General features: G+C 43.0%; 1 protein-coding gene across 3 annotated transcripts in view; it reads left to right on the top strand.

Moving 5' to 3' along the window:
• Window positions 1-7,506: 7,506 nt before the first annotated feature.
• styxl2 (serine/threonine/tyrosine interacting like 2) overlaps window positions 7,507-27,742 on the top strand; it is a 35,669-nt gene continuing 15,433 nt past the window's right edge. Inside the window, exons 1-7 of one of the 3 annotated variants that reach the window (XM_085397504.1) lie at window positions 7,507-7,586; window positions 9,523-9,643; window positions 9,718-9,862; window positions 10,414-10,581; window positions 14,128-14,246; window positions 18,650-18,881; window positions 19,694-19,911. In XM_085397504.1, the coding sequence (XP_085253630.1) occupies window positions 10,460-10,581; window positions 14,128-14,246; window positions 18,650-18,881; window positions 19,694-19,911 (691 nt within the window). In that variant the 5' untranslated portion in view covers window positions 7,507-7,586; window positions 9,523-9,643; window positions 9,718-9,862; window positions 10,414-10,459. Of the gene's footprint in view, window positions 7,587-9,522; window positions 9,644-9,717; window positions 9,863-9,944; window positions 10,582-14,127; window positions 14,247-18,649; window positions 18,882-19,693; window positions 19,912-27,742 lie in introns of all 3 variants that reach the window. The other 2 variants (XM_085397503.1, XM_085397502.1) reach the window with 2 other exon arrangements.

Here is a 27,742-nt window from a genome sequence, read left to right as displayed (position 1 = left end):
GGGCTCATATGTTCAAAGGATATTATTCTATAAGTATTCAAGTATTCAAGCTGCCATGTTCTTTTTAGCGAGAAGAGGCTTATACCGGGAAATCCTTTCAAACAAGTCATACTTGGTCGTTTTTCTTATTATGAGGTCTGTAGCATCTGAGATGTAACCCATAGTTTTTTGCAGTTTGAACATTGCATGGGCTTTCTTCTATTTAGCCTCTTAATCAGCATCCTTTCAGCAGATCCAACATAGCATTGCTATGTAAGCTGTAAGCGTTGTGTCTCAGCAGCTGTGGTGACTAACTAGATCAAGCACTTCAACTATATATCAGAAGCTTTTTTTTAAAGAAAAAAAAAGAGGAAAAAAAAGAAATATTCAAGGCCCAGGCAAGAGGAGGCAGAGGATGTGTTGTCTTCTGTTGCTGCTACAGCAGACATGGACATTGCCTCAGATACAAACTTAGGAGGGTGAATTTGGACCCACTGTAATCTCACTGTGGCTCAGTACAATCTGTGACGCACCGAGCCAGACATTCACACACTTCTCCAGTGTCCAATTTCTCACTTAGGCCTAATTGAAAAATAAATTCATTACTCACAACAAAGTTATTAAAGGAAACTTCAGAGGCCAGTGAGAAATGTCCATGTCTGTCACACTGTGACCATAAAATCATGCCTGCTGCTCAGAGTAATGTCAGTGTTAACAGCAGTGTCTCTGTTCCTTCTGTTAAACTGTGCACACAGGTATGCAAGAGTGAGTAACCATGGTTACAAAGGGACGCCATAATCATCATTCCCAGCCGAACACCTCAGGCTATTATGAAATGTTAGCTTTTTTTTTCTTTTCTCTTTCGTGTTATGAGGCGTTGATGGGAGAGAGGAGTTAAACACAAAACATGCTAATAGAAAGGTTTGGTTTTACTGAATAAATAAATAAAATTGCAATCCAGGTATCCACAGAAGGGTAAACAGTCAGGAGGACAGGTGGGGAGTTGGGACTATAGAAACACTTGGACATGGGTGAAAACCTTACAAAAGAGGGAAAACAAAGAAAGCAAAGCAAAGTTGTTGTTTTTTTTTAAAAAAAAAAGGGAAAAATGGTGAAACCAAGAAAAGAAGAAACAGGAAAAGTCAACCCAGGAAAGGCTCTTTTATACTGACTCAATTATAAAGGGACCAACATTTTCAAAATAAGAGCATGACAGTAAAGAGGGGGCTCAACCTCACAGTTTATCATCTTATATAGCAGCTTTGTCCCTTCCTGCCATACTACAGCAGAGCTGTATCTCACACCACTTTATACACAGAGGGTTAAAAACACTTACAGTGGGGCAAAAAAGTATTTAGTCAGCCACCGATTGTGCAAGTTCCCCCACCTAAAATGATGACAGAGGTCAGTAATTTGCACCAGAGGTACACTTCAACTGTGAGAGTCAGAATGTGAAAAAAAAATCCATGAATCCACATGGTAGGATTTGTAAAGAATTTATTCGTAAACCAGGGTGGAAAATAAGTATTTGGTCAATAACAAAAATACAACTCAATACTTTGTAACATAACCTTTGTTGGCAATAACAGAGGTCAAACGTTTACTATAGGTCTTTACCAGGTTTGCACACACAGTAGCTGGTATTTTGGCCCATTCCTCCATGCAGATCTTCTCAAGAGCAGTGATGTTTTGGGGCTGTCGCCGAGCAACACGGACTTTCAACTCCCGCCACAGATTTTCTATGGGGTTGAGGTCTGGAGACTGGCTAGGCCACTCCAGGACTTTCAAATGCTTCTTTCGGAGCCACTCCTTTGTTGCCCGGGCGGTGTGTTTTGGATCATTGTCATGTTGGAAGACCCAGCCTCGTTTCATCTTCAAAGTTCTCACTGATGGAAGGAGGTTTTGGCTTAAAATCTCACGATACATGGCCCCATTCATTCTGTCCTTAACACGGATCAGTCGTCCTGTCCCCTTGGCAGAAAAACAGCCCCATAGCATGATGTTTCCACCCCCATGCTTCACAGTAGGTATGGTGTTCTTGGGATGCAACTCAGTATTCTTCTTCCTCCAAACACGACGAGTTGAGTTTATAGCAAAAAGTTCTACTTTGGTTTCATCTGACCACATGACATTCTCCCAATCCTCTGCTGTATCATCCATGTGCTCTCTGGCAAACTTCAGACGGGCCTGGACATGCACTGGCTTCAGTAGCGGAACACGTCTGGCACTGCGGGATTTGATTCCCTGCCGTTGTAGTGTGTTACTGATGGTGACCTTTGTTACTTTGGTCCCAGCTCTCTGCAGGTCGTTCACCAGGTCCCCCCGTGTGGTTCTGGGATCTTTGCTCACCGTTCTCATGATCATTTTGACCCCACGGGATGAGATCTTGCGTGGAGCCCCAGATCGAGGGAGATTATCAGTGGTCTTGTATGTCTTCCATTTTCTGATGATTGCTCCCACAGTTGATTTTTTCACACCAAGCTGCTTGCCTATTGTAGATTCACTCTTCCCAGTCTGGTGCAGGTCTACAATACTTTTCCTGGTGTCCTTCGAAAGCTCTTTGGTCTTGGCCATGGCGGAGTTTGGAGTCTGACTGTTTGAGGCTGTGGACAGGTGTCTTTTATACAGATGATGAGTTCAAACAGGTGCCATTCATACAGGTAACGAGTGGGGGACAGAAAAGCTTCTTTTTTTTTTTTTTTTTTTTTTTTTTTTTTTTGGCCTGTCCCGTTTGGCTCTTTTGCCATCAGAATTGTTGTCTAAAGGCAAAGAAAGATGCCCAACGGATTTACTTTACCAAACTGACCATCCCAGCCTTGCCGTAATGGTCCATTTGATTCACCTTTTATTGTTTATTTTATTTTCACTTACTGAATACGGGACAGACTTGACTGGGGGAAAGAAGGGGAGAAAGAAAGAGGGAAAGAGAAACAGCTGAGAAGAGGGACGGGGGAGAAGGGCAAAAGACAAAAACCAACAGAACGGGCAGAGAAAAAAAAATGCATATATCAATCACCTGGGTCACCTGCTGAGAAAGAAAAAAGAAAGCAGGCAGAAGAGAACAAGAGTAATAGAATAAACAACATCACAATGATATATGGGAATATGACAGTAAATACTAAATGTTAAACATTATTGTGCAGCACATAAGATCAACAGAACACAGTGTGCTTTGAGGTAGGAGCCAAAAAGGGTGTAGCTTGTGGGTGTGATCACCCGTGTGTACACCTGTGAGCATGGACGCGCTTGTTTTTTGTTTTTTTAAAAGGTTCCTTCATGTAATAATCTGCTAGAGGGTGTGGGGGGGCCACAGCCCCGTCCTCCAGGGCGTGAAGCAGGTGTGGAGGAGATCAAAACTCCAGACATCCAGAGGCCCCCAGAACACAAGAGACCAAGGAAGACCAACAGAGGGGCAGCCGCGCCACTGTCCCGGAAAGAGCTGAGGAGAGTCCCAGATGAGGGCTCACTCAGCAGCCGCGGAGCAGAAGCCAGGGGGAGTTGCAGTGACGCGCCCGTGAGCTCCGCCGGCAGCCAGCTGTGCCTGAGTGACCGAGCCCCAGGCCGAGAGGCCGGGGGCACCCCACCTCCGAAGTGGCCCGAGCGAGCCCCAGGCTCCAGGCCCCGATAAGCGGCCGCCAAGGAGTGAGCCGGTGTGTACCTGGACGCCCATCCCCGGACACAAAGAACCACCAACGCACCGATGTCTGAGGGAGTCCGCCACTGGCAGGGGAAGTGGTGGTAGGGGGAGATAGGCCTCCAAACCTTGGAGGGCCTGAGATGTCCCCAGAGAGGTGGCGCCTGACACCCAACCTGACATATAGACACAGACATACAGGCACACACAGATACAAACATCCATTCCCACCCTCATGCTCTCATATGTACTTACTCCACACTCAACCAACGTGGAGACAGACATAAAGAGACGTTGTACACACGATCACACTCCCCAAGCGTACTCTACAAACCGGGTCTAGGTGCCCCCGCCCCGGGAGGGGGGAACTGCACCCAGACCCAGGTGGTGTTTCCCTTTTCCCTGCGGTGGGGGGAGGCAGACCGCCCCGACTCCGCAGCAGCAGGGAGGCCCCACACTCCAGACCGCAGTCGGACGGCCAACTCCTCCTCCTAGTCCTAGCCCCCCTGCTCCAGCAGGTCGCAGAGAACGGGGGTGAGAGAAGACTCCGAACCTCCCTCCACCCGCTCATTGTAGTGTTGATGCATGTGTGTTCTAAGGTGCATTTAAAACCCAGGAGGGCTTGGAGCTACCTGCCAGAGAGCAGCAGGTAAGCGCATGGTCCCTCCTGATAGCCCTCAATGTCTACGTGTATTTAAAATTGAGAGGTGGGCAACGATGCCAGGGGTGGGGTGTACACCCTGATGGTACTTTGGACTCCGTGTAGCGTGCCCACCCCCAAGATCCTATATGTATGTGTAATGAGAGTGTGAGTAATGTGAATGTCTAAGTTGTGGGATAAAATTGAGGCAGAGGCAGCCAGAAGGGGACAGAGGGGGGGGGGGGGGGGGGGGGGGGGGGGTAGCCTCCTCTGCACCCTGGTGACATATCCCTACTCCAAGGCCCTGCATGTGTGGGTGGTTGTGGTGGAGCGGGAAGAGGGAGGCAGCTGGAGATGGGGAGGGAAGGAAGGGAGGGGCAAGTGACCCCTCCCTGGGGCCAGCTCCCCCGCTGACCCCAGTAGGCACCCCCATACTCCGCGACCCGCCAGGGAAAGGGGGCCCAGGCCCATCCAGACCGGGCCCAGTGCAGCAGCGCCGCCCGGCCCCACAGAGCCCGGGACAGTCCACCCAACCCCACCACAGAGAAAACTGCACCCACCCCACCATCCACTCATCTTCCAGACTACATAAGACAATAAACACCCAGGCTGAGATCTTCCTCCACCTCTCCTGTATCTCCCCCTCCTGCAGAGGCAGCTCCTGAGGAGAGGAAAGCTCCTGCAAGATGTGACAATCTCCCCCACCAGTTGAAGAGCCCCCCAGGTGGCTCGACGCACCGGCGGCACCCTGCTCCAGGGCTGGGCCCCCATGCACCCACCCGCCCACAACCCCGGCAACACACCAACCAGGACCCAAGCTCTTTGGTCTTGGCCATGGCGGAGTTTGGAGTCTGACTGTTTGAGGCTGTGGACAGGTGTCTTTTATACAGATGATGAGTTCAAACAGGTGCCATTCATACAGGTAACGAGTGGGGGACAGAAAAGCTTCTTACAGAAGACGTTACAGGTGTGTGAGAGCCAGAGATTTTCCTTGTTTGAGGTGACCAAATACTTATTTTCCACCCTGATTTACAAATAAATTCTTTACAAATCCTACCATGTGAATTCATGGATTTTTTTTTCACATTCTGTCTCTCACAGTTGAAGTGTACCTCTGGTGCAAATTACTGACCTCTGTCATCATTTTAAGTGGGGGAACTTGCACAATCGGTGGCTGACTAAATACTTTTTTGCCCCACTGTATGTGTTCTCAGTCACAGCTCCTCTGCCAATCCTCCTCTATCCTATAGCTTCATTTAGGGTTTCCTTCAAGACTGATTTTAAGGACACAGGCAGAAAAAAAGGCCCTGAACTGGCCGTAGGTTTTCTGTCTGTGTGTATGTCACCCCTGTAATGGACTGGACGGTGTGGTGTGAAGATCAATGTCTGCAAAATCATTAATTTTGTAGCAAATGATAAAGAGTTGATCTGCAGAAGCAGAAAAATATCATCGTATTAATGTCAATGTTCCTGCTTAAAACAGCTGGATTAGAAATCACCACAGGCAGACTCTGAAATTGTGATTATTATAATATTTTATCCAAGAGCTTTTCCTGCTTTTTATTCAGCAGTTACAGTAAATAAAGTCTTTCCATAATTAGCTCTACATGCATGCAGGAAGACTCGTGTATCTTATTAATCTAATGAGACTAAGTTGAAACACATCACGTGAAGTGGAAATAGACTCTCATGGGAAAAGAGGAGTTTAAATTCAGTTTGATCTGCTGAAACATCCAGTAATTGGAATTCATTTTGTGAGCCTTTAAATAATGAGCTCATAATATCAGTGTGTGTGTGAGTGTGTGTGACTTAAATTAGCTGCATTCTCAGACTATAAATAGTCCAGATGATTGTCATCTGACTGCAGATAAACACAGACACACACAAACACAGTTGGGAGACTGTAGTTCCTACCATTGACTGAGAAAATCAGCTTTCTACGGGAGGTCGTGTTACAAAAGCAAAAATAAAAATAGTTCTGTGCACTGAAAGGACAGGAAGGCACTTATCAGTTGTTTGCTGAAGTCCAGTGATACATCAGTGTGGAGTTTTTATTTCTTACTTTTCCTTTCTTTTAGAAGCTTTGTTTCCTGTGTTTCAAAGTCAATGTGTTATTATGCCGAGTGACTATAACGCAGAGAGTTTACCTGCTGTCTGAAACCAGAATACAGGAAAAAACACTAAGTGAAGAAAAGGGGAGGGCAACAGAGGAGTAGAGAGAAAGGGCAAAGAAAGAAACTTTACAAAAGTGTAAAGGAGAGAAAGAAAAGGACTCAATAAAAGGAAAGCTCTGAAGAAAAAAAACGTCATGAATAAATTAAAAAGAAACTGACCTCCAAACACATTTCATGATGTTTTTGGTCATTATTTGATAAGCTTGCAGCATTGCTGATGATGTAACAACATTGTAACTTTAAAGAAAATGAATACAATGTACTGTACAATGTATCTACAACATAAATGCGATAAAGTTTTCTAATGCAACAATGTAACTTTGTTACATATAAGACATACGCTTATCAGATGTAACCTATCTTTTCACAGAAAAGGTAGATAGATAGAAGTAACTCTCATACAATTCACCTATAAAAAATGTGTTTTTAAGAAGGATTTAATATGAAAGTGGGCTTGCTGACCTTATCTCCTTATTTTACAAGAATCAACATTGCTAGGTATTAAGAACACCAAATTTTAAATGTAATGCAGAAGTAATAGACCGAGATAGATGAAATTACCACGACAATACCCCAACCAAATTTTTGTTGGTAGGGAATAAACTAAAGAAAAGGAAGGAAATGCAGGAAGAAAGGCAGTGGGAGGCAGATCCGTTTAAAAGGTAGGAGGAAATGAACAGGAAGTAAAGAAACAAAGGTGGAAAAGAAGAGGAGAGAAAAGGACTGAGAAAAGAAACCAAAGGAATCAAGGAAGAAAGAAGAAGTATGTGAAAAAAGACAAGGGAGGAAAGGTAATAGGAGGGAAGGAGACATAATCATCTTGTGGATGTAAATCTCAGTGAAATTAGAGAAAGCTGAATCCTCCTGCAATGCATGTTATTCAATAAACATTTCCTTAATTTGCATTTAATTTGCATTTTTATCAGTGTGTGTCTCTCCATCTCGGTTTGGTTGTGTCTTTTAATGAGGCCTGTTTAAGTAAAGGTTAACTGAACTGTACTCGAGTAAGAGTACTCAGTTACTCCACAGCTCTGGTGTCAGGTGTCAAGGCCTCCACTGGCCAGGCGGTCCAGGGTGGGGGGAGGTGAGAGGGTCTAACTTTAGGAGTCTGTGTCAGAGCGCTCGGAGTCGGCTTCAGAGGAGCACCTTTCAGACAGAGGTAGGAAAACACACTCACTCTCAGACACACACACTGACACAGGTAGGAGATGTTTTCTATGCAGCTGAAGTCCTGTTTATTATTTCTGAATTTTCACACATCTGATCTGATCTGAGAGCAGCTCTTCCTCTGCTGCTGTTTAAGGCTCAGAGCTGTTAGGTCTCAGCACTGCTGTGAGGCCTGCAGGCTGAGGCAGCTGTCACCGCCTTAAAAATAGACTTGCTGGAAGGCCTCAGCTCACACACACACACACACACACACTTATAGCAACATGAGGCTCTGTCTGATTGCTTAGTATCTTAGTCATGGCTGCCTGTTGTTGACCCTTACTGACTGTCGATCAATATAACTGAAAGAATATTTGGTGTTTTGACTTATTTCAGCTGTAATCACAGCTGAGAGAAAAACAAGAAGAAAGAATCAGACTTCTTAAATCTTAATCTGACCTCCCCTCAGGCTGATTATTAATCACTGTCACTGACATAAACTCAAGCTACATATGTTGAGCTTAATGAGAGCAGGGCAATTAGAAATCTGAGTTTTCCTTTTCTGTTTAACACCATCAATTCCACTTAGAGCCAGTCAGTGTTTATGCAAGTATTAAAACCAAGTATCATGTAGACTAGTACTGTGCAATGCTGTATATTTTGATGTTGATCCAATATTGTCAATACTGCCAATAACTGCACAGATACCGATTTGTAGATATAACTTCATGTAGCTAATGTAGGGGAGAGGAGTGTGTCTGAACACATAATGACCACTGTGATTTTTTACTTTTCTCTATAATTAGTTAACACATCAAAACTGTCATGGTTAGCACTGGCAAACTGTGGGAACGGGGGAAAATGGGACCACAAATGCAGGACTCTTCAATGAAATCAATACATTTATTTACAGTGAAGTAAATAATCACACAAAAATAAATCCCTGTGCACCCCAGACTCCCGTGCCGTGTCTTCCTCCCAGTGTCTGTGCTCTGTGTCCTCACTTCCAAGTGTCCACGCACCCCGTGCTTGCTGCCCTCTCGTTTCCACGTTCCCCGTGAGAAATAACAGAGGCAGACTTTAGACACGTTCAAACTGTGGCTGGCTTACACTCACTAATATGTTGAAAACACTGATGGGTAGTCACACAACAATCCAGCGTCGGAGAGAGCTCCGCCACACTCCTAAGTAGCTCCTCCGACGAGCCTTGATCAGCTGCAGGTGTGTGTGTGGTCATTTCCTCAGGTGTGGCCAGCCACCTTGCAGGGCACACCTGCCAGGCCTGAAGACTCCTGTAAACTGGTGCTCCCAAATTCAACCGCATCCAGACACGCAAGCAGTGAGAATGAGGGACAGCAGCACCAAATATGCATATGTCCATCAACTATTCGAGAACTGGAACTAACACAGCTTTCTGCATTTCATGTTCTGGGTTTTTTTGTGTGTGTTTGTTTTTTGTAGACCTGGAATTAAAATGTGTCTGTTCCTAAAGGACTGTGGGTCTACTTCTGTAGTTTAAATCTGCGATACGGTTTAATTAAAATAGACATGACAGGTCATATTTTTTATAGTGCATGATTGAGGAAATATTTATTTTCAGTGTCCTTTTCTTTGTGCTGTTGTTTTGTCCATCAATAAACTTAAGTTAAAGATTATTAAACAGTGAAATACTGCTCACAAATTCATGCAACTTCATTAGTACAGTCACTTTAGTACAGTGCAAAAAAATTTTTTGTCCTTTTTGTGATATTTTACGTGCAATCAAATTATTGTGATAGAACAATATCTTTATAATAATTTAGCTTAATTTTGACCAAATATAGTCTAATTTAATGTTAATTAAAGTTGAAATTTATTAAGAAAATAAGTTACAAATTTTGATCTTTTAAAAAAATCATGTTTCTGTTTTGTTTGTGCCATGGTCTGTGGAATGCGTGATGCTCGGGTAGCCACACCCCCGGGCTGGGCCATCACTAGCACACCTGCTCTCCATCCCGGTGATTACACGGAGATCCACTTAATCCGGCGCTGACGGATGCTCCACGCCAGTCCGTAGTCATCCCCACAGTGGTAACCAGACTTCCACGAAAAGTGTGTATTCTCTTCTGCTTGGAACTTTGTTTAACCTGCCTACTTCTGTCCAGATTTCTACTCGGCGTCTGCTACCTGCCTGTCCTCCGGCTCAACTGGATCTCGCGGCGCTCACCTGGCCCACTCGCCATTCCACGGACTTCCTGCCCCCACGGACTGCCACACTTCCCTCCCGAGCTCCCACGGTTCCGTTCTATCGTAAGCCCCTACTCTAACTCAGTCCTGATATGTTCTCCCCGCTTCCTGGCTCCCTAGTAATCATCTCCCCTTTCTATTGCAGCCCCCCGCCGTCCCGATCCCGGCTTCCTCGTGTCATTGTTTCCCCGGATTTTTAGTTTCTGTTTTGCTCTCTACTTTCCCCGGGTCGCCTTTCGTTGTTTTAATAAAGTGTCTTTTGTTAGCTCGGAGTCTGCGCCTGGATCCTTTCGTGCCCGCGCACCACGGCGCATGACAGTTTGTTTTTTTTTCCATTAAACTTTGGCATTAACTCAGATGACAATGCTGAACTGTTGACAAAAATATAGACTTAGCATCATATTAAATGTCTGGTGTCACACTTTTGTCAAGACGTTTTAGAGAGTACTCATGTACGTGTTATTCATTTATTTAAATTGATCTATAAAATAGTGAAAACATCGCACAAGTTACAGGAAAAAAGTTGAGAGTCAGTGAGGATGAAGTATGCTTTTATTTTGTTGATGTCTCTAAAGAGAAAAACAGCACAATTATTTATTTTCTTCTGTCAGTAGGGATCCAGGTTCATCAGAGGCAAGGGAAGGAGGCATATTGGTTGCCATGGCGTCGGCCAATGAACATGGAGAGCGAGGTGATCAGATGGTGCCTGATGGAAAGGAAGAAGAGGAGGAGAAGAGCGTCCGTGGAGTCCAATCTCATTACCTTCGCTGTCCCTCCCCAAAGTAAGAGCCAAGTTTTAAACACAGAACACCAGACTCAGGTTTACTGACTGGGAAATTAACAGATTCTGTCAAACATGAAAACACTGCACAATTCCTGCTTCAGTGTTCAAAATTTAAATCAAATCTTCCATTTTCACAGGTTTTGTATCACTGCAAAACTATTACTGTGTAGTTTCCCAGTAAAATGTTCGCTTTACCCCATTTAAATGCATTTACACTTCTTTGACACGTTATTAGGTACACCTGTTTAATTCAATTCCATTCCATTATATTTATACAGCACCAAATCACAACAACAGTTGCTTCAAGTCGCTGTAAGGTGAACTACAATAATACATAGAGAGAAAACCCCAACAATCATATGAACCCCTAGCAATCATTGGACTGTGGGAAGGAAAAATTCCCTTTTCTCCTCAGAGAGGAGCGGCTGTCTAATGTGACCTGCAGATTTGCTTATTAACACAAATATCTGATCAGCCAACCCCACAAGTGTAACTCCGTGCAGCCACGCTCAAGACGACATGCTGAACTTCAAACTGAGCATCAGAATGAGCATGAGGGAGGAGAGGAATTAAGTGATTTTGAAAATAGCACTGCTGATTTACTGGGATTTTTCTACATAACTATCTCAGGGGTTTTTCAGACAGAGCAAAAATGCCTTGTTGATGTCAGAAGTCCGAAGAGAATGATCAAACTGCTTTGAGCTGATAGGAAAGCAACCATAACTTAGATAACCACTTGTTACCACCAAGATATGTGGAGGAGAATTTCTGAATGCACAACATGTCGAACCTTGAAGCAGATCGACTACAGCAGCAGGAGACCACACTGTGAACCACAGAGGACTGGAAAAATGTTGCCTGGTCTGATGACACTGATTTCTGCCATGACATTCAGATCTCGATCCAACAGAGCACTTTTGAGATGTGGTGGAACGGGAGATTCTCACCATGGTCCAAAGATGTCTTAAGTAATTCATTACACATGAAAAAATAAGAGCTATAAATATGTATGCCATATTTAGCTTGTTTCCTGTTTTACAAATCTCTTTTTAATGCGTGTTTCCTTCTCGTACAAATAGCTTGGAGCCATGGTTAATGGCTTAAATTGAAGAAGTTACATATACAATAAAATATGTGTGCCTTAAATTATTTAATGTAATTTGTGCATGAAAATTAAGGACGTTAAGCCCACTTTGATGTGAAAAACCTTCTGTTTCACATTGAATCCCGCTAAAAAAAAATACTATAAAACTGAGACCACAAAGTGAAATGAAGATTTGGCAGTACTGTATTTTAATTCCACCTTTTTGTGCTGTGATATGTGGAGCCCCGATTAAACTGAAAAGCAAATTAGAAATAAATCAGAATAGTAGAGTTTATTTTTGTTCATAAGTGATGAAACTTGTGTTTTTTCATCCTCTGTAAAGAAAAAACAAAGTATGAACGCTGCTGTGGTTTCAGTGAATAACTGTGGTTTGGATAGCTGTTATACCCCCAGTGTGAGGGTGTAAAATCAGTTGTAAACTACAGTTTTTACACGGAAGGTGGTGCTACATAGAACATCTCTCATGAATGCTGCAGTAGATTTAAAACTTGTGAAAGTCAAACCAAATTTTCATGTCTGATTTCAGTTTTTTCTTTTGATTGTATTTTAAAGTAAATGTACTTCTGACATTTGCAGCAGGAAGGTCCTCTGTATACGTCGCCTCCAACTCCTTGTTCATCACTTTAGCTCAATCCACCTGCAGTTAAAATAAAGCACCTCTTTGAAGTGTCTCACATTCCTCTAGAGGTCTGGTTTCCAAGCTCCTGCTTAGCTCTTATGGGACTGTAATGGAATTACACAACGCTTATATCCTTTTTTAGTTTTTCTACATTTTGGTGTAAATGAAATGTGCAAGAATTCAAAAACAAAAACTGGGTGGACTAGTTTCAGTTTATTTTGGATTTTCTCTTATCCACACAGGGTAAAAAGCCTCTGCCATAATTCTCACTGTATGTTCGACCAGTCTTCAGCCCTAACTACATTTATAAGCTTTGTCAAAATGGAAAGTTTTAAGCCCAATCTTAAAAATTTCATGCTGGCAAAGATAAACCCAGCAGCAGTGTCACGGTCTGGCTGGCAGACCGTGGGGATGTGGGGGAAGGAGGACCCAGGCGCGGTGCTCTATGTATAAACAGTGTGTTTATTTACAGAGTGGAACAAAAACAACAATAAATCCCCGTGTTCTCCCAGACTCCCGTGTCGTGTCTCTGCGTGAATAGTTCGTGTCTCTGTGCTCTCCGCTCCCGTGTCAGCACCCCCCGGTGCTCGCTGCTCTTCGTGCCTTCCACGCTCCTCCTGCGGGAAACAATAGACGCAGCCGTCAGGACACAAATAACCGCGGGCATACACTTACACACATTAACTCAATTCAATGGGACGACTAACGTGGAGTCTCAAGGAAATGATCCCGCGTCGGTGGGAGCTCCAAGACTCTCCTAAGTAGCTCCCCCGACGAGCCCTGATCAGCGGCAGGTGTGTGGCTTCGGGTGTGGCCAGTCCCTCCGCAGGGCCACACCCCTCAGGCCTGCAGGTGGCCGAGCTCCATCCTCCAGGCACACCCGCAGACATACACACCCATACCTCGCCTAAACATATGAGTGGGACACAGACTAACACAGCACAGAGAAACACACATATGTACACGCACAGAGAAGGAGAAACGACACCAAAAATACATAATAATAATACACAGGTCCATGACTGCCCAGGGATCCTGGGTCGCCCAGTCCCAGGACCCTGACAAGCAGAGGCTAATCAATGAGGTTAATGGGCCTTGGCCTTGTAAAGTAAAAAGACAATGCAGAATCTTTAGCTCTACATTAAAAGATGTAAATGTCTGTTTATATTTCAGTCTGTTTATATACTTTTGACTATGTGGATTACAGAAATAAATAAATAATAAATAAATTCAAACTTCTGCACCCGAGTTTTAAAGTCATAAATATGTATGCTGTACAATTGTTAAAATAAACAATTAAAATATCAAAATCACCACCACATTCATAAGTCCATGTGAGCTTCTGATCATGGCTGTGAATAATAGATGTTGAAGATGGTGTCACTGTTCTGCAACCTTGATGGGTGAACTGGAGCTCTTTTCTTGTCTCAGCTAACATATTTCTATCACATTCTTTAGATTCCAGAAAATACATTTAGTTATTTAGTTCAGCATAACCTTAAAATACAAAAGTTGCATTCTTCAAGAAGTACTTCTACAATGTCTAAATCAACCTCACTGTAGTTGATGGAGGAGCTCTTGATCAGACTGAGAACACTTTATAAAGCCATTTAGATTAATTAAACCAAGTGAACCTTTTCTCATTCAGAAATGACATCAAAGAATTCAAAAGTCAGAAGGGTGCCTCAGCCTCATTTTATAAACTCATGCATTAACTACATTTAACACAATCAACATTTCAGTGCAAGCTGACGCATTAGGCTCTTGTTTTCAGTCACGCAGCGCTCATGAATAATAACCTCTCTGTCTGTGCCTCCCAGTTTCTCCATGACCTCAGAGTCCAGGTTTTCCATGATCTCTGGGTCTGACGCTGAGAGCATCTTCATGGAGCCCATCCACCTCTCATCAGCCATCGCTGCCAAGAAGATCATCAACGAGGGTGAGACGACACAGGAAAGAGGCTCAAGCTGCCCTTTACATATTTTATTGAGATTCTAAACAAGCTGCTGTTAATCACATTTTCTTAGAAAACTTCTGCTGCCTTGCTTCAGCATGATGTGTAAGTCTGATCTCCAGATCAGACTTACTTATAAAGTAAACAGGCCTAACAAAGCCCTCAAGTAGAGAAATATCAGAGCTTCTGGGTGGATTTTATATGCACTTGGAACGAGTAAAACACCTGGCCAATGAATCCAGATGTGCAGATATTTATTTTTAAAAAGAGAAGACCAACAGGATAATCAGACTTAATCCAAAATGTAATCCGCAGCAGAATAATGATCATCTGCAGAGGAATGGTTTATTTGAAGAGTTTCAGTCAGGTTTCAGAGCTCAGCACAGCACAGAAACAGCTTTAGTTACAAATGATCTTCTTATGGCCTCTGACAGTGGACTCATCTCTGTGCTTGTCCTGCTAGACCTTAGTGCAACATTCGATACTGTCGACCATAATATCCTATTAGAGCGATTAGAACATGCTGTAGGTATTACAGGTACTGCACTGCAGTGGTTTGTATCAGGGTTTTAATAGTTTTGCAATTTTCATTAGTTTTTATTTTTATTTAGTTTTGACTTCAGATTTTCAATTTTATATCAGTTTTAATTAGTTTTTACCAATTGTTTGCTAGTTTAGTTTAGTTTTTATTTTTTTGAAAATCCTTAGTTTCAGTTTAGTTTTGATTAGTTTCAGTTATAGTTTTAGTTGTGTTTGCAATAATTAAGTGTAACAAAATCCCAGTTTCATCATATCAGTCATTCTCTTCTGCTTATCCTTGGGTATGTTGCTATTCCAGCTACCATACCCTGCACTCTGGACAGGTCGCCTGTCTGTCGCAGGGCTAACACGCAGAGACAGATAACTCACATTCCCACCAATGGGTTCTTTAAATAAATAAATTAGGGCAGATGAACAACCATTGATACCAGGCAAATATAAAATTTATATCTTGGCCCCAATGAGACTATTAACTCTTGCAGCACCGGGTGTTCGTAATTTTGGTTCAAGTGAATTGATAAACCTTTTGAAGGCAATTGACTCACACAGTTATGTAGATATCCCCGTCCTGTTGTCTCGGGATGCATCACGCTGCCCTGCCTGGGGTTAGCTTCTGTTTTCTGGGGATGAGGTTTGAGTGCGCTCCCTTACCTTCTCAAGGTAAGCTAGGTTAGCCTTCTTGTGTGAGCTTTTCAAGTGCACTTTAAGGTTTGTGGGATTTTTTTCCCCTTTAGAAATGTCCCTCATAATTTGTCTCTTTCCACTACAAGACACTTGCTTTATCCAAAACACAGTCATATTCAAAGTAATCCCAAATTGGACTCTGGTGCTTTCTCCCGACTTTTCCTGACATGATTACGCGTGGACGGAGCAGCAACACAGACGACTCGACTAACGTACTGCCACCTGCTGGCATATTGAGACACAGCAAGAAAAAAATCTGGAAACTAAACTTCATTTTCACCCTTGACTATTGTATGACATGCACACATCAATGAAAACTAAACACATTTTTGCTATAAATTCAGTTAATTTTAGTTAGTTTTGTGAACACTCATTACAGTTTTAGTTAGTTTTCCTTTTTTTGTTTTTATTTTTATTTCCGTTAACGAAAATGTTTTTTCACTTCTAGTTTTCGTTATTTCGTTAGTTTTCGTTAACGATAATAACCTTGGTTTGTATCATATCTATCTAATAGACTCCAATTTGTTCATGTAAATGGAGAGTCCTCTTCACACCCTGAGGTTAATTATGGAGTTCCACAGGGTTCAGTGCTAGGACCAATTCTGTTTACATTATACATGCTTCCCCTAGGCAGCATCATTAGAAGACATAGCATAAAATTTCACTGCAATGCAGTTGACACCCAGCTCTATCTGTCCATGAAGCCAGATGACACACACCAATTAGTTAAACTGCAGGAATGTCTTAAAGACATAAAGACCTGGATGGCCGCTAACTTTCTGCTTCTTAATTCAGATAAAACTGAGGTTATTGTACTCGGCCATGAAAAGCCTAGAAATATGGTATCTAACCAGATTCTTACTCTGGATGGCATTACCTTGGCCTCCAGTAACACTGTGAGGAACCTTGGAGTCATTTTTGACCAGGACATGTCCTTCAATGCACATATTAAACAAATATGTAAGACTGCGTTCTTCCATTTGCGCAACATCTCTAAAGTTAGAAATATCCTGTCTCAGAGTGACGCTGAAAAACTAGTTCATGCATTTATTACTTCCAGGCTGGACTACTGTAATTCATTATTATCAGGATGTCCAAAATACTCACTGAAAAGCCTTCAGCTAATCCAAAATGCTGCAGCAAGAGTCCTGACAGGGACTAGAAAGAGAGAGCATATTTCTCCTGTTTTGGCTTCCCTTCATTGGCTTCCTGTTAAATCCAGAATTGAATTCAAAATCCTGCTCCTCACATACAAGGTCTTAAATAATCAGGCCCCATCTTATCTTAATGACCTTGTAGTACCATATCACCCTATTAGAGCACTTCGCTCTCGCTCTGCAGGCCTACTTGTTGTTCCTAGAGTATTTAAAAGTAGAATGGGAGGCAGAGCCTTCAGTTTTCAGGCCCCTCTTCTGTGGAACCAGCTTCCAGTTTGGATTCAGGAGACAGACACTATCTCTACTTTTAAGATTAGGCTTGAAACTTTCCTTTTTGCTAAAGCATATAGTTAGGGCTGGACCAGGTGACCCTGAATCCTCCCTTAGTTATGCTGCAATAGACATAGGCTTCCGGGGGATTCCCATGATGCATTGAGTTTTTCCTTTCCAGTCACCTTTCTCACTCACTATGTATTAACGGACCTCTCTGCATTGAATCATATCTGTTATTAACCTCTGTCTCTCTTCCACAGCATGTCTTTTATCCTGTCTTCCTTCTCTCACCCCAACCGCAACAGATGGCCGCCCCTCCCTGAGCCTGGTTCTGCCGGAGGTTTCTTCCTGTTAAAAGGGAGTTTTTCCTTCCCAAAGTGCCAAAGTGCTTGCTCATAGGGGGTCATATGATTGTTGGGTTTTTCTCTCTATCTAGCGCCTTGAGGCGACTTTTGTTGTGCTTTGGCGCTAATTGAATTGAATTAAAGTGAATTCACACAGAAGCTTCCTTCACTTAATAACAAATAAACAAAAATGGCAAAAAATATAAATATATCATAAACTATTGATGAAAAGTACAGAGCAGACATCAGATGCCTGTTTACAGGCTAAATAAAGAAATAAAATAAAATCAGCTTTTATATCATGATTCCTCACCAGCCTTAATCTGAAATTTGATTTGTATTTGCAAAGCTCTGGGGGGATTCTAACTGATTAATAATAAACCACAATCAGATGAATTTCTCTGTTCTTTGTCCAGCCGTACTGAACTTTTAAAAGTCATCCAAGGGCAGATGAGCACTGCGCAGGGGTCAGACTCTGTCTCTCTTCACTCCTCATTCATATGCAGTGTGTCAAGCAATGAAGACTAATGTGGCTCAACAGTCTTCAATCACAGCCAATCCACGTTTTGCTCCTTCATCTTGTTACATGGAGATGCCATCCACTGGAATGAGGAAATTAGCTTAATGTGATGCATGACAGATTCGTGGCTTCACCAAATTTCTCCTCTTAAGTTGGACTGCATTAAAGGCAGCCTAATGATCAAAACGGGTTTCATCTGCAGGGAGGAAGATGACCGCTGATGAGGACAGCTGCAGTGACCTGTTTCTGCATTAATGGCATGCTTCTTTTGAAGCTGCGCACACATTAAACCCCTGTATGTCCTTTAGGAGTGGCATAGCTGTTATGATTTCACAGGGGAGTGGGGCTAAACGCAGGAGCTCTGAACAAAAGCTTCTTAATCCTAAGCTGATTCATCTTCACAATAAACCATAAAAGGATAAATTCCAGGAAGGTTCAAATACTCCAAACTAAACATGAATCTAAGAAATAAGAGCAGCCAACAGGGGCATGGGGGAAAAACGTAGTACAAGAAACCATCAGAGAAATCACATGCAGCAGAGCAGAAATATAAAAGAAAGTAAAGAGAACTAAACTGCAGGAAATAAAACAACCAAAGGCAAATTACCAAAATAAGGTCGGAAGTAGCAACAGAGACAATCAAGGAAGACGCAAAACAAATTACCAAACATAACAGTTGGAGTAATTTTACACTCAAAATCTTTGATCCTAAATACTTGGATTTGTTCTGTAGCATACCTGAAGATGTTCATCTCGCAACCTCCTCATCCTGTCTTCTGTGTCACACAGACTTCTTACATTAATTTCTTAATATAATACAACGAAATCAATCAAGAATCCATCATATTTATTACTATCTTACCTCCTCAGAGTTGCCACATCGAGGCGTGCGGTCTGAGTCCATCCCAGAGTCCATGTTGGAAACCGCTGAGCAGCTGATGGTGGAAGATCTCTACAACCGTGTCAGGGACATGATCGATGACCGCAGCCCCTACAACACACCCTGTGTGCTGGACATCCAGAGAGCCATGGTGCAGGACCGCCTAGAGGCTCCCATCAATCCCGTGGATGAGGTGTGGCCCAACATCTTCATTGCCGAAAAGTGAGTCGGTGCATTCTCGTTTTGTTTAAATTATTTTTCCACAAGTCATCATAGAGGATTATTCTTAGTTCCAGACCATAGGCACAGATATTTTAGAAGACAAATCTGTGCTAGAAGATGAACTTCAGTTCAACTTCAGATTTCAGTAAGGGTTCACAGAAAGTTCTGTTACATTTTTATGGATTTTGAATGGTTTTGCAAATTTTCTTGCTTTCATGGCAAGTACCCATCAGACGAAATGGCACAAGATTCAAAAATGTATAAAAATTCTCATAATTTCCTTTCTTTAATCTTATAGTGGATAGCTGGAAATGAATAGCTAGAGAAATCCTTCCAAATATGAGACAAATTCCACCTCATCATTCACTTGAAACAGACTTTCCTCTTCTAATTGATTTTATAAATCCCATTTTCTGATCTGTCTGCGATAAACAAGTAATCTGCACAAACAGTCCTAACTCGTCTACTTGACAGCTTGTTCCAGAGGTTTTGTGTAAATCAAGCTGTCTTTATTGGTGAATTTATCCAACCATTTTTTTTGGTCTATTAAAAATCCAAAAAGTGCTCAGATAAATGTTCCGTGTTAACTGAAACAACCTTGGTAGCTGATGAATATTGTGTGATGTGGTTGAAAGCTCCAGAACAGGGTGATAGATGGCTGATTCCAAAGTTTATTTCCCTGCTCTTCTCCAGAGTGTGATGTTCCTCAGGTTTCATTTTCTGCAGAGGCTTTTTAGTAAAGCTGTTTGCTTGAATGTTTGGATGGGTCATTTTACACACAGTAAGACAGATCCCCCCCCCCCCCCCCCCAGGTCTGTTGCAGTGAATAAGGCCCGTCTGAAGCGAATAGGCATCACACACATCCTGAACACAGCTCACGGTACAGGAGTCTACACCAACGAGTCATTTTACGCCGGCATAAACATTAAGTACATGGGCATTGAAGTAGACGACTTCCCTGATGCTGACATCTCGGTGCACTTTAGACCCACCGCCGAATTCTTGGATGATGCTCTGCTGACGCACAAAGGTAGGATTTGGTTCATCTCCTCTGAAATCTGTGTTTGCTGTTGTGGTGAAGAGTTCAGAGTACATCACTGAACACTAATCAACTCCGCTGGTAAGATTTATTGACAAATTAGAAGTAAATAATACACAGAGGAGAATTTGGTATGCATCTCTCCCTTCTATTATTTTTGTTTATTCACGCCTCTTGCCAAAAAACCACACTGAGTAAATCATGTTAAAAGGCTGACTGGTGATGTTAGCACAACTGGAAACCCACAGGGGTGATGCCTTTTCATAGTTGGAAAGTCTGTTTCTATTTTTTCATGAATGAGAAGAATAACAACAAAGAAAACAAGCAATCCATAGCAACATCCATACATAAAATTGTCTCCAGAGGAAAATAAGAGACCAAGCAGAACAAACAGAACTGAGAATAAAACAAAAACTGCATGGTTCACAAAACTGACCAGATTTGAATCATGACAAAATTCATTGACTAGAGAAATTAGAAATTAGATAAGAAATTAAATCCCCTTTATTTCTGGTGGTATTTGGTTGTGTGTGGATTCAAGTCAAAGGACATATTGTATTTCTGGGATTTACAAAGCCCTTGGAGAGGGGCAGTAACACACTGAAGTGACAGATGTCTGTTCCCAAATGTGGTAGTGGTTGTGAGGACCTTGGTAGCTACAACTCCTTCTGAAACAATGTGTGGTTGGGAGCAGAATTATGGTTGCTCAGCCTTAGAAGCTGGCATGGCAACTTGGGGGGAAACCTTTTATGAGATATTTGTTTCTTGTTCAATAGGGAACAATCTGTCTTATAAACAGCCCAATCTAACCCCCTTTCTGAGATGCATAGGTTAAAGATAAATCCAAACAGGCTCAGTGTTGGGGTACATAGCATAGGGTTTGAGGTCTTGCGCCAGCATGCTAGAAAGATCAGTATCTCCTATATGTCGACTGTAGGCATGAATGAATAGTGGAAAAAATACAAAGTTTTGGAGTCCATCTATTATTTGTTAAACAAAAAGAACCAGAGTATGTTTAAAGAGTCTCATTTTTTTTTCACCAAGTTTAAGATGATCACTTATTGGTGATTTACGACCACAAATAAGTGTTCATAAGATTTTTTTATCTCATAAATAAATCATTATCATTATAATGATTATATATTCATACTTATGAAAGTATTTTAGCAAGAATGTCATGTAGTACAATTACATTTATGATATAAACACCAATAAATCATCATAAGAGGTTTTATTTCTTTGCAAACAGACCTTTGCAGTTGGGTTAGCTTCAGCTCGAAAATTTACTTTAAAGGAACAAATCAACCATTTGGCAGAGTATATTTTTGGAAAATTATTTGACCCTTAAAAAAGTTGTTTGTTTTTTTTAAGCTATCATGTTTCTTAAATTTGTTCACTAAAGAATCTGACACTTATATAAAAGCCATATCAAAACAAATATATCTGACGTTGATATTTTCCTCACAGAGAGTCTACATTTCTTGCATTCTTTAGTCATTGCTAACTTCCTGTGAGGAAGCTACCTGAAAAACTCAGCGAATAACCTAGATTGACATCCACAGATCAAACAGAAACAGAAACTTTGGCAGTGGTTTTGTATCTGTCTTCATCAATAGAGTGTTTATTTTGTGATCTCTGGTTCCCACGGACCTTTAATCATTCATTTATTTTATCATTTAGCTCACAGACATGATACACAATGCACTTATTTTACCAAGGTTTGCTAAAAGCACTTTTTCAATACTTGTCCTGGAGTGGAGGTCAACAGTGACGCATTAACAGATCCCAAACATCTGATCAGTGATCTTTTCAACATCCCAGTTTCTGAGAAGAATTTCTTGTGCCGACAGAGAACACAGAATATTCCTGGAAGGAAATGGCATAGTCACAGTGTTGTTGACTGTGCTTCTTACTTAACACAGCCTAAAATGTTGCTGGAAGACTATGGCAAGAGCATCTTAATAATATCTTGTCTTCACCCTGGAGACTGTGGAGCAAATTTGGACATTTTTATTAACTGATTAATGATTTTGTCTTTCTTATTGTCCTACCTACAGAGCAAGGAAATTAAATAATATTAGATATTAGATATATCAGATATTTTACCCCTTATTAACTTCTGCCAGGTTTCATGTTATGAAGACCATTGTAGTGATGAAGAAAGACCCCGAACAAATAATCTTCCATGTCAAGATATTTAAGAGTCATTTAATGTCAAAACAAGCAAAACATTTAAGAAAACATGATGCTGTTAATTAACAAACTGTTTTTTGTATTTATTTATAGCAGTTTACAAGCATAATGCTCAGATCAATTAAAACTAATAATACTTTTTAAAAAGCTTAAATATTTACATTTCTTTCTTAATTTTGTTAAACTGATTAAATTAATTATTTTTAATAGTTTTTCAATGGATTGACTGAGCACCACATAAGAGTACATCAGTATTTAGTCATGATATGAATGCTGTGCTATAGTTGCAGTTGTCAATATTGTAAACTGTTGGGGAGCACAAATGGTGTAGAGAGGGATGTTTTGCTTATTGTGAAAAAAGAAAATTAGCAGAATTGCAAACTTGCATAGCTGCCATATATTTAAAAAAAAAAAATTCCCATCACAGCCCTGTGGGCTGTCTATCCTTCAGGCTTGGGTCCTCTACCAGAGGCATGGGGAGCTTGGGGGCCTTTCGCAGTATCTTAGCTATTCCTAGGACTGCGCTCTTCTGGACAGAGATCTCCAACGTTGTTCCTGGGATCTCCTGGAGCCACTCGCCTAGCTTGGGAGTCACTGCACCTAGTGCTCCGATTACCACTGGGACCACTGTTACCTTCACCCACCACATCTTCTTGAGCTCTTGAGCATCTTCCGAGTAAGATGGCCCTCCTCAGAGGGCAACATCGCAGAGTAAAGTTACTTTTTACTTTCTTCTTCCTTATTAGTCTCTTGCGAAAACTGCGAGAGCACAGTAATTTTGGACATGTTGACCCAAACCTGCTGGAATCCTACCCAGAGCTAACACGCTATGCTGACCTGATGCTAGGCTGGCCTGAGGCAGGGGACTCTCCTGAGAACAACAAGCCGAAGTGGAGGCATGGCAGATGGGGAATGGCTGACTGAAGGTTCTGGCGCATGATTAGCAAAGGAAGGCTAATACTGCTTGCAAACTTTCAGTCTCTGGAAAATAAAAAGGACGAACTCCAAGCTTGGATTTCCATTCAAAAAGAAATTCAGGAGTGCTCCATACTGTGTTTCTTTGAAACCTGGCTGGCGGAGAGGACACCCGATAAAGCAAACCAGAGGGCTACACGATTTTCAGAGCAGGCACTACGGACAGCGGCAAGATACATGGTGGAGGAACGGCCGCCCTCGTCGAGCAATCATTGTGTACTGACTGTAAGATCACTTCAAAATCCTACTCTGAAAATGTGGAATTTCTCACTCTAACGTTAAGGCCATTTTATTTGCCCAGAAAACTGCAGTGCATTATTGTGAGTGTCGTGTACATCCCCCCGTCCGCTAAGGAGGAGGCTGCACTGAAGGAGCTGCACGACATGATCAACAAGCATGAAAATAAACACCCAAACGCTGCTGTAATTGTTCTGGGAGACTTTAATCACTGTAATCTCCGGGAAAACATGCCTAAACTGCATCAGTTTGTAACCAAACTGGGGAAATAAAATACTGAATCACTGTTACAGCAACATCAGAAATACCTTCTCAGCTGAACCAAAACCTAATTTTGGAAAGTCTGATCACCTAGCAATCTGGCTAAAACCCATCTACAACAAAACCCAGTCACAGTTAGTACTATTAACACCTGGACTGATGGTACAAAAGCCAGCCTTTAGGGCTGCTTAGAGGCTACAGACTTGAGCATCTTCAAAGGAACAGCTAACGACATCCATGAATACACAGAGACTGTTAGCGACTACATAAACTAGTGTTTAACAGGACTGTGCGTAGCTTCCCCAACCAAAAACCCCGGTTTAATGGAGACATTAAACAGAAAATCAGGCAGAGGAGGGAGACCTTCAAGGCAGGAGATCAGGTGGAGTATAAGAGAGCCGCCCGCTATGAACTGCAGAAGTCCATCAGCGCAGCAAAGAGGGGCCACTCAGAAAAACTTGAAGGCTACTACCTGAACAACAACACACGCAGTATGTGGCAGGGAATTCAAGCTGTCACAAACTACAGGGGAACTACAACAACCACAGACCCCCGAGACACCACCCTACCAGACAGCCTCAACACCTTCTATGCCAGGTTTGACAGGCTGAACACACAGACTCCCTCAAAGGCCCCCAGTGACCCCACGGAGACCATCCTCCAGGTGACACACACACAGGTCCTGAAAGCTCTGAAAAGAAGTGAACCCCCACAAGGCTGTGGGACCCGATGAATTTCCTCCCAGAGTATTGAAGGCCTGTGGGGAACGGAGAGCAATCCGATTACTTTTTTCAAGTAACGAAGTTTACTATTGCAAAAATGGTAATTAGATTACCGTTACTTTCCCGTAGGAACGCTGTGTTACTGCGTTACTAAAACGAGAATTTTTGCGAGAATGTCTCATGACAATGACATAAGCGAGTGCGACGTTCGTGACAACAGCTGTGTGCAGATCAACAATGGATAATATATCGAGTGCGGGAGAGAATATGAGCGGGCAGCGTTTAAAGCGTGGAAGTACTGACCTTACTTTGAGTTTGATTCCATAAAACGTGACAAAAACATTAGTGTCTGTTGTGCGTGGGAAGAAAACGTGTTTTTACAGCGGAAAAAAACCCCTAAACTTCCAAGCAAGCACCGAGTGCGCTACGACGTAATGGGAAATTCACAGAGAAACTCGCGGATTCAACTGACTTCAACTGACCGCTGCGGCACACCTGCACCAGGGTAAACCTCCGCCTACCCCAGTCCTGCTTTACAGGTGAAAATAGAGCAACAGGACCGCTGAGTCTTTGATTTTATTTATTTTCTGCTGTGTTTCACTTGCATTTATTTAAAAGACTGAGTGTAAAACACCAAAAAACAATTTCGTTTATGTGCTGGAAAATAGGTTTAAATGTTAAACAAATTTCTTCCAGTCAGAGAATGTTGCATGTAATTAAATTTTTGCTTCATGCATAAAGTTAAAAGATTAAAACTAATAAAACAAGTTTTAAAAGGAGACTTTTTCATTTGATTACATTTTGTATGATGGATTATGCAGAAAAAGTTGAATTGGGCTGAAAGATCTATCGCTTTATCACCTATTCAGGTTGTAAATCATGTTTTTAAAAAGTAACTAAGTAATTAATTACTTTTGAAAATAAGTAATCAGTAAAGTAACGGGATTACTAATCAGTAATTAGTTACTGATTACTTTTTTCAAGTAACTTGACCAACACTGGTGGGGAACAACTAGCTTGTGTGCACATGGATATCTTCAACCTGTCACTATCTCAGGCAGTAGTCCCACATATTTTTAAATCCTCCATCATTATACCAGTTCCCAAAAGACTGGACACATTCGCCCTCAATGAAATCAGGCCAGTGGCACTCACACCAGTCATTATGAAGTGTCTAGAAAAATTGGTTCTCACACACATCAACCACATGTTCCCTGACACTATAGACCCCCTCCAGTTTGCATCACCAATCAACAGTGTTGGGTAAGTTACTTTAAAATAGTAACTTAGTTACATTACTAGTTACTTCTCTCAAAAGTAACTCAGTTACTTCAAGTTACTCGTTACTTTCAAAGTAACTAGTTACTAGGGAAAGTAACTTTAGTTTTACTCAGAATTCTCTCGCTAATGTGTTGCTTCCATAACTTTGCCAGTCTTCTAGCTTGCTTACTTGCCACAAGATCACTGTGCCACCTACCAATAGAAAGGAAAAGATAATGTGCATATTTCCACGAGAGAAATCCCACGCCTGGACCGTCATTGACTGCTGCCATGATTCTAGCCTACGTCACAGTGTCATGTGCGCCTTTTACATCCAACACAAAAACTGCAGTCGTGGTGCTTTGATTGTACTCAGAACTCAGAAATTCTTCCTTCTGAATAGGAAGATGTAGGTAACACCAGACTGCAGATGAGCTGCATACAGGGCTGGACTGGGACAGAAAATTGGCCTGGGCATTTTGACTAGAGACCGTCCATCCATCCATCTTCATCCGCTTTGTCCGGGGCCGGGTCGCGGGGGCAGCAGCCTAAGCAAAGAGGCCCAGACCTCCCTCTCCCCAGCCACCTCCTCCAGCTTATCCGGGGGAATACCAAGGCGTTCCCAGGCCAGCCGAGAGATATAATCTCTCCAGCGTGTCCTGGGTCTGCCCCGGGGCCTCCTCCCGGTGGGACATGCCTGGAACACCTCACCCAGGAGGCGCCCAGGGGGCATCCTTGTCAGATGCCCGAACCACCTCAGCTGGCTCCTTTCGATGTGGAGCAGCAGCTGCTCTACTCTGAGCCCCTCCCGGATGGCCGAACTTCTCACCCTATCTCTAAGAGAGAGGCCAGCCACCCTTCGGAGGAAGCTCATTTCTGCCGCTTGTATCCGCGATCTCGTTCTTTCGGTCACTACCCACAGCTCGTGGCCATAGGTGAGGGTAGGGACGTAGATCGACCGGTAAATTGAGAGCTTCGCTTTTACACTCAGCTCCCTCTTCACCACGACGGACCGGTGCAGCGTCCGCATTACTGCAGCTGCAGCCCCAATCCGTCTGTCGATCTCCGGCTCCCTTCTCCCATCACTCGCGAACAAGACCCCGAGATACTTGAACTCCTCCACTTGGGGCAGGAGCTCATCCCCGACCCGGAGTGGGCACTCCACCCTTTTCCGGCTGAGAACCATGGCCTCAGATTTGGAGGTGCTGATCCTCATTCCCGCTGCTTCACACTCGGCTGTGAACCATTCCAGTGCGAGCTGGAGGCCCTCACCCGATGAAGCCAACAGAACCACATCATCTGCAAAAATCAGAGATGAGATTCTGAGGCCACCAAAGCGAAAGCCCTCCGCCACTTGGCTGCACCTAGAAATCCTGTCCATAAAAATTATGAACAGAACCGGAGACAAAGGGCAGCCCTGGCGGAGCCCATCACCCACCAGGAACGAGTCCGACTTATTGCCGGCAATGCGAACCAAGCTCTTGCAACGGTTGTATAGGGATCGAATGGCCCGTAGCAATGGGCCAGACACCCCATATTCCCGCAACACCTCCCACAGGACACCCTGAGGGACACGGTCGAATGCCTTCTCCAAGTCCACAAAACACATGTAGACTGGTTGGGCAAACTCCCATGCACCCTCAAGTATCCTGGAGAGGAAGGCTGGGTACTCTGAACTGCCACTCGGCGCATAAGCGCAGATGACAGTCAGGACCCGTTCCCCGACCCTAAGGCGCAGGGAACAAACCCTCTCGTCCACCGGGAAAAACCCCAACGTACCGGCAGCAAGCCGAGGGGATATTAGGATACCCACCCCAGCCCGCCGCCTCTCACCAGGGGCAACTCCAGACTGAGACAGAGTCCAGCCCCTCTCCAGGAGACTGGTTCCAGAGCCCAAGCCATGCGTAGAGGTGAGCCCGACTATATCTAGCCGGTACCTCTCAACCTCACGCACTAACTCAGGCTCCTTCCCCACCAGAGAGGTGACATTCCATGTCCCTATTGCCAGTCTTGGCAGCCGGGGGTCAGTCCTCCAGGGCCTCCGCTCCTGGCCGCCACCCGGCACACAACTACTACACACAACTAGAGACCGGCCCACCATTATAGCAAAAATCATAAAGCCTTTGAATGAAAACAAACACTGTTGTGACAGTGATGTACACTGTTCTGATGGT

The sequence above is a fragment of the Rhamphochromis longiceps genome, linkage group LG23 (assembly GCF_057381845.1).
Source record: "Rhamphochromis longiceps isolate RC_006_pf linkage group LG23, R_longiceps_female_GT1.1, whole genome shotgun sequence".
In the NCBI taxonomy this organism is placed as follows: domain Eukaryota; kingdom Metazoa; phylum Chordata; class Actinopteri; order Cichliformes; family Cichlidae; genus Rhamphochromis; species Rhamphochromis longiceps.
Note: the sequence above shows the minus strand (reverse complement) of the source record. Positions and strands in the feature narration are given on the sequence as shown.